At 34.8% G+C, this 13,141-nt stretch overlaps 1 protein-coding gene across 1 annotated transcript; it reads left to right on the forward strand.

The window, feature by feature from the left end:
- The first annotated feature begins 758 nt into the window (after positions 1-758).
- On the forward strand, positions 759-12,575 carry LOC125831974 (V-type proton ATPase subunit a1-like). The gene is made up of 18 exons (XM_049511102.1): positions 759-1,096; positions 3,630-3,674; positions 4,571-4,693; positions 4,830-4,937; positions 5,664-5,777; positions 5,874-6,047; positions 6,291-6,428; positions 6,849-6,956; positions 7,077-7,184; positions 7,287-7,435; positions 8,090-8,243; positions 8,346-8,506; positions 9,056-9,262; positions 9,340-9,523; positions 10,186-10,269; positions 10,816-11,012; positions 11,104-11,163; positions 12,026-12,575. The coding sequence occupies exons 1-18, from the start codon at positions 956-958 to the stop codon at positions 12,228-12,230; spliced, it is 2,460 nt and encodes an 819-aa protein (XP_049367059.1). The 5' UTR covers positions 759-955; the 3' UTR covers positions 12,231-12,575.
- Positions 12,576-13,141: the final 566 nt, after the last annotated feature.

The raw sequence follows: 13,141 nt of genomic DNA on the forward strand, positions 1-13,141 counted from the left end.
TGAGATCTGACTAAATTTAAATTCTAGCATTGCATGACTCATTTTTGTGAGTGACACTATTAACAAGATTCATTTTCGTTTCTTAAAATCCATACTCGAGACTTCTAATTAAGGATACATCGTTATTCTACAATTTGTACATATCTTTGAAATGTGCTATTCCACATTTGATCCAACAAAAACTAGTCAGCATAAAATAACGTGCAAGATAACACTAGAGGTTGCGTTTCCTTTTTAAGTCCAAAATGCACTCACCTTTGAATTATTTTTTCTTTTAAAAAGTTAACATCACTACTTTCGAATTTCCACTACACTTATGCTTCGTATAAAACAAGAAAGAGACTCGATAAAGAAAAAAAAAGACTAATTATCATGATCAAATCCTAGGTACGAATCATTCGTTAACGTACGAACATAAACCGCAAGTTATTTAACATAGCTAGTGATTAAAAAAATATAATTTCAAGAATATTTATATATAATCTAATAAAATATAATCGGAGTGAAATAGAATGGTCAAAGAAATTATAAATATCACTTATAAAACTTATTTTCCATTATAAAAAATTTAAAAATATTTTTTTCCATATCGAATAGATCATTAATTAACTTTTGACTATTTGATAATGACAAGAAGGTAGCTTATATTACACTTTCATGTCTATTTTTTCCCCCTATTTTTACCATTTCATCCCCTTCTTCTTCTCCATACTAAAAAATAATTAATTAAAGCCAAAACAGAATTTCAATTCCATTTCCATGGCAGTTATCGGTTCTCTTCAGTGATGGCTCTACACAGAAAAAAAATTCAATAAATTACAAATGAACTGAAATATCAAAATCGGTGCCGCCATTAATACTAAACAAAAAAATATAATTGCCAGAAAAAAAAGTTGTGTATTTTTGCGTGATTAGATCTGAAGAGATTTGAATTTTGTTTTTCGGTGTATGGAAAATGGAGTACATAGACAACTTGCCTCCAATGGATCTGATGCGTTCGGAGAAGATGACTTTTGTTCAGCTTATTATTCCTGTTGAATCTGCTCATCCTGCTATTACTTACCTTGGACAACTTGGCCTTCTTCAGTTTCGCGATGTACAGATCTATCCCTTTCTCCTTGTTTATTATTTGCTCAATAAGTTTTTTTTTTATGGTGTTGTGATTCACTGAGATTCAGCACTTTGTTGCTTCGAAACATATTCTAATGAGTGATGTTGTAGCAATTTTTGGTAGTGTTAAGCGAGAGTGATTGATTTGTTTTGTGTCGGTTGAGAGGGGACTTGTGATGTCGGTGCAATTTAGTGATAAAAAATTGATCTTTATTTATTTTGAGCTTAAGTGTTGTGATCGCAGTGGGAAATGAGTTGAGTTTGAATTAGTTTTGATCACATTTTGATTTGCAATGGATAGATCACTAGCTACTAGATCTGGTTCATTTTGTGTTTGATAATCTTTTCATATTATTTAGCTAAGTTGCTCGGACTCTCCAAAAATGTTGCCGCATCTGTGTCGAATCCTTCAAAAATGCATTAGTGTTGAAGGGTCCGACACGCACCCGATGACTTTTTTGAAGACTTCGAGCTATATAGTTTTTTAGAGTTGTCTTCTTTACTACAATTTCAGATTTATTTTAGATGACAATTTCCAGTGGACAGTTTTAGATAGTTTGATAGAGAAACTTGAATGGCTTAACTAATTTGAATTCTTGAAAGCTATGAAAGTTCTATAGAAATGAAATGGTGTCATATAAATTAGGATGGAGGAAGGGAGTAGTGTGAAGAAATTAACCTCCGACCTAACTCAACCACCAAATCTAGCTCACGAGGGGAGGATTACCCAAGACCATAACCCATTCCCGAGACCAATGTGGAACTCAACCCTCCTTTACTCCACACTCAAAATTGGACAACTGGAGTGTTGATAACATAACATGGGGGCCCAACATTTAGAAACACTACAACATGATCAATAGGCCAGACTCTAATACCATGTGAAAAAATGGATCTTTGGTCTAACTCAACCTTAAAAGCTAGCTCATATAAGGAGACCACAACCATTCCCTCAACCAGTGTGGGACTTAATAAATGTGGAGCTTAACAAGACTGATGATACGGAGCAGATCTCTCGAGAGTTTTGTCTTTAGTCTTTTGAGGCTGGTACAGTTCTTTAAGTTTACATCCTCCACCCACCAACAACCAGATTGTGATGCTCTCAAAGCCCTAAAATGCTACAAGGCCTCTTCACCCTTGTCATCCTTTCAATCTGCACAAAAACTTTTAATCTTAATAAACATATGACTAATGTTATAATGTTCAAAGTCAGCTAGATGGAAACAGCTGTAAATGGTAAAATAAGGTAGTTCTATCTACCGTGTGCGCTCATTAAAGTTGAGTGATGGCTGATGATAGCATGTTAGAACCTAAACAGATTTTGTTAAAGCACTTCTTTTTCTCTCGCTGCGTACACATGATCATGCTTCCTAAGTGAGGACAGATTGTTAATTCCCAATGTCTTATCTGGGCTCATGAGAAGTTGTCAGCATTCATTTTCCTTTGTTTTATGAATTTGGTTTGAAGAAGTAGCTGATTAAAGCTTATGAACCTTCAAGTTGTGATGATTTCTATAATTCAATAGTCACATTTGGAACAGTGACTATTGATTGGAACGTCATTTGATATATAAGCTTGACAAAACTCATAGCCTTTTAAAAAAAAATCATCCTGATTACCGTAAACACATCTCAAAGGAGATAAATGAGTTCTAAATTTTTGGGGGTTTTGCTTCTGATTATGCTAATGAAAAGAGATACAAGGAATTAATACGTGTTTTCTATCTGACTACTCATTTATAGATATTAGATGCTCTATTTGTACATTTCTGGGATAAAATGTGTGATCAATCCCCTATAAATGAGCCACTTAGCAGCTGAATGATCTGTATGAGACAAAGAGTTGAAGAAATCTGGAGAGCCATTCTAGCATGTGTTTTATGGACAATTTGGAAAGGAAGGAACCAGAGATGCTTAGAACGGAAGGCACCATGAATACATATTCTAAATTATAGATGCTTATGTAGTCTATAGGAAGGCTTCTTTTTTCTTATGCTTATGAATACATGAATTGGCGATGCTTATGTTGTTGGTAGAAGGCGGGCTCCTTTTTTCTTTTGTAGTAGTATTTGAAAGATAGATTCCACTTTAAATCTGTGTGTCCTAGTGAAACAGAGTCCAGTTTACTTCTATCGAGATGGTTTGTTGTTAAGAAATTGCTGACCAAGAAAAGTATATGATAATAGTTTGATCTTGAAGGATCAAAATGAAGTGTGTTCAAAATAAAAAACAACACCTATGCCTCAATCCCAAACAAGTGTATTTAAATAAAGCAGACTTTAATGTCATTGTACTGATTTGTCTTGGTGCAGCTTTTGTACTGATATTTTTGAGAATGAAAGCTTTTGTACTGATTGTATTGATGTTTTAAAGGAAAGATTTTTGTTGTGGCCAATTTATGGCCTTACTTAAGGTGAATGTTTTGTGTATAATACAAATGTTTGTAATTATTTTCTGCTTCACCTTCTTTGATAGTGTTAGGTGGGAATGTACTCACTATCTAACTTTTTCTTTTGACAGTTAAATGCCGATAAAAGTCCTTTCCAAAGAACATTTGTAAACCAGGTATACACTAATAGTATATACAACATCTTTATTTCGAGGATTCTAGATGTGATTACCTCACTGAAATGTGCTTCCATCATTAACTTAATTTGTTGAATTGTTAATCACTTTTAGCTTGTGTTTTTGACCAATCATAATCATTATTAACTTTTTTTCTGGAAACTGTCCCTTGAGAGTTGATGGAAGTCCATTCCTTTAGTCAAGATAAGAAGTAATTTTGTCCAATTTCAGCTTGTAATGGTAATGTGAAGTTACTCGAGGTTAGTAATGGTACTTGTTGAAGTGTGTGAGTAAAAGCTTAAACTATCAAAAGGATCACACTTTTAATTACTTAATTATATTATGTCTAAACCTTCCCCTCACATGCAGACCTGATTCCTTTTCATTGGTCTCGCACACGTAAATTTTCCCCATTTTTTATAATGGCTGGTAGTGAGGAGATTGATTACACTGGGTATGTTGTTGTTGGGTGGTAGTGAGATTTGAATTCAGGATTTCTGCCTACTGTGATACCATCTTGAAATATGTAACCATCTCATCTACAAACTGAAAATATTAAAGAGAACACTTTTAATTACTAATTATATTGTGTCTCAACAGTACCATACGGTGATATAGAGGTTTATTATAAGATATTGGAAGTTTTTGCAGTAAATAACTTTTCTGCTGTTATTTATCTTCTGATTGATCTGATTTAAATGATAGCATTCCATATGTTCCTAGGTTGATGCTAGTGTGGTGATTGGTAATTCATATTTAAAGCAACCTTAGTTTACATGAAACATCTGATTGCTAAACACCGTACGCGCTTTCATCTTTTTGGTTGCATGCTAAATATTTGGTGGCCAGTGGTTTATATTTATCTTTTCATTGTAATCGTGGATGATTTTTCATAGGTAAAAAGATGTGCAGAGATGTCAAGAAAACTACGATTTTTCAAAGATCAGATACAAAAAGCTGGGATGCTGCCTTCTCCGCGTCCTGCTTCACAACCTGATATTGAACTTGAAGAACTGGAGGTGTCTTTATAGTATTTTTCTTCTTGCTGACAGATGAATTCCCTACTATATTGTCCAAATCGGGTTTATGCGTATTTGTTTTCTTGTATACTTCTCGCTCTGAGTAAAGCTCATGCAGACTTATTCTGAATTTCAGATACAACTTGCAGAGCACGAACACGAGTTAATTGAAATGAATGGTAATAGCGAGAAGCTAAGGCAATCATACAATGAGCTGCTTGAGTTTAAGATGGTATTGCAGAAGGTACAGTTTGACTTCTCTTTTTACTATATCATTAATGAGCACTGGTTCACATTTGAGAAATTGGTCCATGCCAGACTTGTACTGTTGTCTGAATATTTCATCAATATGCTTACGTTTGTTATGCATTTGCTTCTCATATGTATATGTGCATGGTATTGGCTTTCATTAATATCCATCTATTATGTTTCTTCTGTCCTTGCACTAAACCATTTTAGTCATGATTACTGGGTAATGCTTTTACAGTAACAAAATCATGTATGTGTCAACCATTACTTGGTTTTCTTGGATGCGAACATAAAGATATCAAATAAATTGAAGGTATACTAAAGACGTGAAAACTACCTTGGAGCACTCAAAGGGAGAACTTATGAGTGAATTCTTATGTTATTCTTCCATAGTGGGTGTCTTTTATTTCGGAATGCTTTATCTCTGATCAATTCATTTATGCGCAAAGCTTTTAATGGCTTCTCAGATGACAGAGTTAGTTGAGAAATTGATTTCTTAGTACTTGATCTGTTGTTATTAATCCTGACATTGGTGGTTGCCAATTAATATTTCTCCATGCATTTGAGACTTCAGACTAACTCAATGGACTTTATGGTCATATTTTTTCTAGTAAATTGTAGCTATTGGACCAAAGTCATCCTTTTTTTTTTGGTCAAGAAATACTTTCCCTTTCAGATCTATTTTTCCCATTTCTGCTAACTGTAACTCTGGAAACTTTAGGCTAGTGACTTCCTTGTCTCAAGTAGAAGTCATACAACAGCTCAGGAGACAGAATTAAGTGAACACGTGTACTCCAATGATAACTATACAGATACAGCATCGTTACTTGAGCAGGTAATTTATTCTTCTTGCTATTAGACTGATACTGTGCAAGATAATTATTGTTTGTATCTGCCATGCATCTGAGATAAGGTTTTTTCCAATCTTCAGGAGATGCAACCAGAACTTTCAAATCAGTCTGGAGTAAGATTTATTAGTGGCATTATCTGCAAGTCCAAAGTTCTACAATTTGAGAGAATGCTATTTCGTGCAACGAGGGGCAATATGCTTTTCCACCAGGGAGTTGCTGATGAGGAAATCTTGGATCCTTCTTCAAATGAAATGGTTACATTCTTTCTTCTAAATTGCTCTTCCGTGAATTTCAGTCAATAGTTTTCTACACTGTTGCACTAAGAATTATTTTCCTAATTAAGGAAAGTCTCCATGAATTATATTTTACTATTTATGCTGTATGGTTTCTTCAATACTCTAATGCGCATGCATATTCTTATTTGTTTTCTCCTTGCTTACAAAATGGCTTAGTTGATAATTTAGTATGTGATTAACACCCAATTTTTGCTTCTGCAGGTTGAGAAAATAGTCTTCGTAGTATTCTTTTCAGGTGAGCAGGCAAGATCGAAAATACTGAAAATTTGTGAGGCGTTTGGTGCCAATTGCTATCCTGTTCCTGAAGACATGACCAAGAGGAGGCAAATAACTCGAGAAGTATGTCAAAATATTAATGCAATTTTTTCTGATTACTGGAAAGGGAGTTTCATAGACATCATTGTTGAACAAGCTTGTATAACTGCACATCAGTCAGTGTACTTTGAAATATACTGCTAGCCGGTCATGGAAACAATTTATTTTTCTTCTTTCTGTGTAGTATGGTTTGTGTTAATTTATATATGAGGTCATGTTATGCTTGGAAGAAAGTAATCATGGAAAGAGGGCTAGTATATTGATTTTTCAATCTCTAGCAAGAGCTCCGTGTGATGTAGCTTTCACATTGCTCCAGTTCGTTGAGTCTAACCGTAGACTCTTTTGTATACTGTTCGTATGTATATTAGCTAGATTGTAATCATTTTCAGTTTCCTGGCCATAAAAGTATAAGACTGACCATTGAGATGAACATCTTGACTGCAGGTTTTGTCGAGGCTATCTGAATTAGAGACCACTCTGGATGTTGGATTACGTCATCGAGATAAAGCTTTGACGTCTATTGGATTTCACCTCACAAAATGGATGAACATGGTAAGAGTGAAGACAAGAGTATAAACTGACATTCTTATAATGTAGTTAAATTAGTGGCTTGTCAGAGCAAGTCTTCCAGTGAGCCTGAAATACAAGTTGAATTCAAACTCTTTTTTCTAGGTTAGAAGGGAAAAGGCTGTATATGACACATTAAATATGCTGAATTTTGATGTCACAAAGAAGTGTCTAGTTGGAGAGGGCTGGTGTCCAATATTTGCAAAGATTAAGGTACTCTTCTTTGATGTTATTTATGTTAACGGTTACTTATTCACTGTTTCCATATCCATTTTTTATAATAGTATCGCCATGTACTTGCTTTTGACACCTTAGATACAAGAGGCTTTGCAACGTGCAACAATGGATAGCAACTCACAAGTGGGAATTATATTTCATGTCATGGATGCTGTAGACTCACCTCCAACATATTTCAGGACAAACTGTTTCACAAATGCATATCAAGAAATTGTAGATGCTTATGGGTAAGTGAATGTGTAGTAGCATGTAGTAATCTAAGAAACTGATCTACAATGTAATGAGTTAGGTAATGCTGTTAGGTCATGGGGATAGAGTGTATGTTGATGATATTATTCTTTCCATGAGTCCTTATCAAAACTAGTTGCAGCAACTGCCTTAATTTGATTTATGTTTGTCTATATGAATCATGATTCAGTCATCATGGGTCACCTCATCTTCTTTAAAGTGTCATAGATTTTCATGATAAAGAGTATGTGTGCTTCGTGGAGTCTTTGTTCCTTGTTTTCCTGTAGTTCATATAGAGGACTTTGTTTGCAGTAAGGTGTTTATTATTCCTGTAGTTTTCTATAGGCAAAATGTGATCTACTTAAAACGTTAAACCTGATAGTCCAGCTTTCTTCCTTTTTATTGTTTTTTTTACGTGTAATGCTGTCAAATTGGGATGCTTCAGCTCTTCGAATAAATTTTCCATTTACATACTATGAAAAGTATGTAAAGTTATATATTATGAAAAGTCAATATCCATCTCTGATACTACTTTTCTTTCCCTTTTGGCTAAGATCAAGTGTAGAATCTATATTTATTTTTATCAAATTGAAATATCCATGACTTCTGTTGCTTTGGCAAAACAAAGTACTTACTACTGTCTACATTGACAGTGTTGCTAAATACCAGGAGGTAAATCCTGCTGTCTACACCATTGTTACATTCCCTTTCCTTTTCGCTGTGATGTTTGGAGATTGGGGTCATGGAATTTGCTTGTTGTTGGGAGCATTAGTTCTTATTTCTAAGGAAAGCAAGCTCAGCTCTCAGGTATGTTGTCCTCCCATTATTTCAGCCTCTCACTCAAAGTACTTAACATCAGAATTATGCAATTTTATAATCCTTTTGTAATCAAATGAAATTTTCTGACAGAAATTGGGCAGCTTTATGGAGATGCTTTTTGGCGGTCGCTATGTACTCCTGTTAATGTCAATATTTTCAATTTACTGTGGCTTGATATATAATGAATTCTTCTCTGTTCCATTTCACATTTTTGGTGGCTCTGCATACAAATGCCGAGATGCTTCATGCAGGTATGGAATTATAACCTTGTTAAATTTCCATATAGAATTACTTAGATTTGTGATTTGTCAAAGTAATGATAATGTAATCTCTTATGTGCTTCTGATCTAGATTGTGGTTTGCATTTTTAAGCTCCCTCTCCCTGGCCTGGCCTTTAGAATTCAAAACCAAACTAAATCAAATACCGGGTTTTTTGATTGCTTTGGTTTGTTTTTTCAACAAACCATGAACACCCCTAATTATGTACTAATGGTGAAGATTGGCCAAGTTTTTATTAGATTTCAACATGATTTCCCATTGCTTTCCTGTCAAGTATAGGAAGTTGTAGTAATGCAATCAAACAGTCACTATCCTCTCCATATTTCTTGGACATATTCAGATCTGCTCTTCCAAATAATGGTCTTGATGGTTCTCTTGACATTCATCTACATTGGCACCTGACTCTTGCCTCCCCATTATTGAATGCACGTAGAGCTTGAGTTAGTATTTAATGCGCAGTTTCCGGCCACCTTTTTTTGTTTGGATTTTTAGCTGGAATTTGATGTTTTTTTTTTTTGCAGTGATGCGCAAACAGTGGGGTTAATAAAATACAGTGATCCTTATCCTTTTGGTGTGGATCCAAGCTGGAGAGGTAGCCGTTCGGAGCTTCCTTTCTTGAACTCCCTTAAGATGAAGATGTCTATTTTGTTGGGTGTGGTACAGATGAACCTTGGAATCATATTAAGTTACTTCAATGCACGTTTCTTCAACAGCTCACTTGATATTAAGTGCGTATTCCTTTTCTTCTGTGTCGTTGATGGTTTTCTTGTTGAGGGTATTTATTTTGTTATTGATTTGTTATCAGGTATCAGTTTGTGCCACAAGTGATCTTTCTCAACAGCCTGTTTGGATACCTGTCTCTCCTCGTTGTTGTTAAATGGTGCACTGGATCTCAGGCAGATCTCTACCATGTTATGATTTATATGTTCCTAAGTCCTTTCGAGCCTCTTGGTGAAAACCAGTTGTTTTGGGGCCAGAGTGTGCTTCAGGTATGTGGCATTGCATCTCTTTCTGTACTTATCTTATAGGTAAAACTGTGATACCACTAGATTACACGGTAGGAAATGATGTAAATAAATGGACTGTGGATAAGATTGTATACACTTGTATCCCATGTTTGGTACAGGGATTTTAGATCTATGTGACAAAAATGTCCTTGGCCTAAATGCATTAAATAATTAATGAAGAATAAGGACTAATTTGAAATGAAGAATCAGTAGAGGAGAGGCTTGGAGCATTCCACCGTAGAATTTTTTTCTTTCTACTTTATTTCATCATTCTTCCTTGTATTATTCATGAATTCTTGTACTTATGCTAGAATCATGAGTGGCTAAACTCATTACTTCTAGGGTTTATAAGGAATACAAAAAACAGAAAATAAAGAAAGGTTGGTGGCAGTGTGTGTGTGGAAGGGGGGAAATGATCTATGGAGTAAAAACACCATTTAATCCCTATCTGGTAACTTTGTTGCTTCTCCCCTAGCAGATAAGTTTATCCAGGATGGGAGGTGGGGTTTTTCATGATTCTGTCCTTTATCGAACTCTACCAGACAGCCAAACAATGGATCATCTTTGTATCTCTAATCCCCCATCCAATAGGCCATAAATTATCTCTGTTTCCTTGTTCTAACAATTATTATTGCAATTTGCAGGTAATATTGCTGCTTTTGGCACTTGTTGCTGTTCCATGGATGCTATTCCCAAAACCTTTTATTTTGAAGAGACTTCACACTGAGGTAGTGCATTTGTCTGCCTTTTTCCTTTTCTCATCCTTCACAATGAATGGAATACTATAATATCTTTATGATTCAGAGAAAAGCATAAAGGAATGGATAATCAAATTTAAAGGAAAGGGGGACACAAAGACTGGAGAGAGCTCTTATGTAGGGAGGTTGGGAATTTTTGAGTGTTAAAACAAGTGAGTCAACAAACTGGTCATGTTACAGTCCTCCAAAAATTTGCTTGCGCAAGACTGGATTGGTTAATTTTGGCTAAATAATAATTTGTTTAATCATCAAAGTTAGTACTGTTTGTTTTTCATTTAAAGAGAAAGAGATGGTGAATAAGTATAAAGAGGAATGCAAATTTAGTTCTATTTTTGACAGTTTTCTTATGGTTATTTTTTGGCTAAATAATAATTTGTTTAATCATCAAAGTTAGTACTGTTTGTTTTTCATTTAAAGAGAAAGAGAGGGTGAATAAGTATAAAGAGGAATGCAAATTTAGTTCTATTTTTGACAGTTTTCTTATGGTTATTTGGGCTACCTTATTGTGATTCTTAGAGATTTCAAGGCGGAACTTATGGCCTTCTTGGAACCTCCGAGGTGGATATTTACGAGGAACCGGACTCTGCCAGGCAACACCATCATGAGGAATTTAATTTTAGTGAGGTTTTTGTGCATCAAATGATACATTCTATTGAGTTTGTTTTGGGTGCTGTCTCTAACACTGCATCATACCTTCGTCTGTGGGCTTTGAGGTGAATCCTTCATTTTACTTGCTTATTCATAATCAACAGCAAACTTGTTTTGTGTTTCAAAATTTTTTACATGTCTTTGATGTTGATGCAGTTTGGCTCATTCTGAACTGTCTACTGTCTTCTACGAGAAAGTTCTCCTCCTTGCTTGGGGGTAAGATTTCATGACTTTTATCTGTCTTGCTGTTCAGATTTTTCTTGTTTTGACATTGCTCAGTGTCTTCACATGGGTGTTCATAGTAGTGAACTTCAAATCTTATTCCTTTTGAAATGTCTGTTGAATTCATTTGGTTCCTGATTTTTTTCTAGCAATGGTAAGTATTTTGAGTTGGAACAAGTATTCCCTCGAAACCAGCTCAGTTTTCTTCTGCAGCTCTGATTTGTTTAGCAACATTTCATCCAAATTGTTTCTGGTCTTATGCTCAAGTATTTTGCGAAGATTATATGCTCTACTGTATTCATTGAAGAAAGACACAGATGACAGGTCAAATTGACATTAAGACTATGCCGAAAAGTGGAAGCATGAAAATTGAACAGTGTGTCATTTGTACCATTAGTAAAGCTAGTGAAATCACCATGGTTTCTGCTCAAGATCTAAATTCATATGTGCTCCCATGTTCCATTACAGATCATAGGGCTTAACTTGTAAAACTGCTTCGGTCTCACTAAACTCCACTCTCTGACTTTAACCCGTTATGTCCTTGATATATCTCCTTCAATTTTGCCTTTTAAAAGCTTTTTAAAATATTATTCCACTCGGAATTATAGCCAATATACATGTCAATTACAAAGATTATCTTAGACAGTATGCACCCTCCTACATTGTGCCATGATTTCTGGTGCTTATAAATTATTATGTTGCACGATGCCTGGACTGATGTCTTAAGGTTCTTTATGGGGCAGGGATTACACCATGTCTTGGTCAAGGGCAATTGATTGCGTCGTTTTAACATTTTGCCCTTGACAACATCATAGCTATCAATTTATCTGAAATGCTAATTACTTAATAATTGCAGGTATGATAGCCTGGTCATACGGCTCATTGGCCTGTCAGTTTTTGCCTTTGCAACAACCTTTATACTACTCATGATGGAGACTCTTAGTGCATTCCTTCATGCATTGCGTCTTCATTGGGTAGAATTTCAAAACAAGTTCTACCATGGCGATGGCTACAAGTTCAACCCATTTTCTTTTGCTTCATTAGCAGACGACGATGATTAGTACATAACCCTTTTCTTTTCCTTCTTTCTGGGGAATTCTGCAGAGAAGAAGAGTTACCATATAACAGGAAAAAAAAAACCCTGTCACAGAGATTTTGAAAAAGGACACAATTTTGGCTGACTACTATTGCTCACTTTCTTTTGATGAAGCAGCTGGTTTTAGCATAGAGTTGTAAAGTTGTGGCACACATAATATTTCACTTATAGTTAGCTGTTAAAGAAGAGATTTGTAAATTTTTTCTTCATAGATTATTTTACATATTTTCCCAAACACAAATGAGTCAATTATTTGTAAAGAGGGAAAGAAATCATTATAGTAGCATTTATCTAAAGTGTGTCATTCTTTTTTGGAGGCAAATTTACACAATCAGCAAATAGATGATTCCTTGTATACATTTTGAGGGTTGAGTCTTATAAAGTGTTTTGCTCCTCATCCTTAATCTCTTTAGAATCACCAAACTTTTGAATTTTGAAATAGTATTCCTACTATCTCAATTTATGTGACACGTTTCGTTTTTCGAGAGCCAAATAGTTTAAGTTTGGTCGAGATTTATTCGTGGAATTTTCAAAGATAAATTTGTTTGAATTTTAAAATTCGAAATGTGTCACATAAATTGGGACAGAGGAAGTATTATCTATGGCCAAAAGATGATTAATAAGTATTATACTTAGTGCCTGTTTGGATCGACTTATTTTAGGTGCTTTTAAGCCAAAATAGCTTTTAAGCAGTTTTGAAGTGTTTCGGTAAAGTTAAAAAGTGTTTATAAGCGCTTATTTTAAAGTCAAAATAACAAAAATAAGTCAAAAGTCATAAGTTATAAATCATAACTTATGGCTTATAAATCATAAGCCAAAAGCCAATCCAAACTGGCCCTTAGTTTCATCTATAATCATATAGCCCCACTAAAAATA

Source organism: Solanum verrucosum, unplaced genomic scaffold (assembly GCF_900185275.1).
Source record: "Solanum verrucosum unplaced genomic scaffold, falcon-dt-bn FXZP01000042.1, whole genome shotgun sequence".
Lineage (NCBI taxonomy): Eukaryota > Viridiplantae > Streptophyta > Magnoliopsida > Solanales > Solanaceae > Solanum > Solanum verrucosum.

Coding starts and splice junctions, on each gene's coding strand:
- LOC125831974 (XM_049511102.1), top strand. CDS start 956: ATGGAGTACATAGACAACTTGCCTCCAATGGATCTGATGCGTTCGGAG. Junction 1,097..3,629: donor GCCTTCTTCAGTTTCGCGAT/GTACAGATCTAT, acceptor TTCTTTTGACAG/TTAAATGCCGATAAAAGTCC. Junction 11,013..11,103: donor CTTCGTCTGTGGGCTTTGAG/GTGAATCCTTCA, acceptor ATGTTGATGCAG/TTTGGCTCATTCTGAACTGT.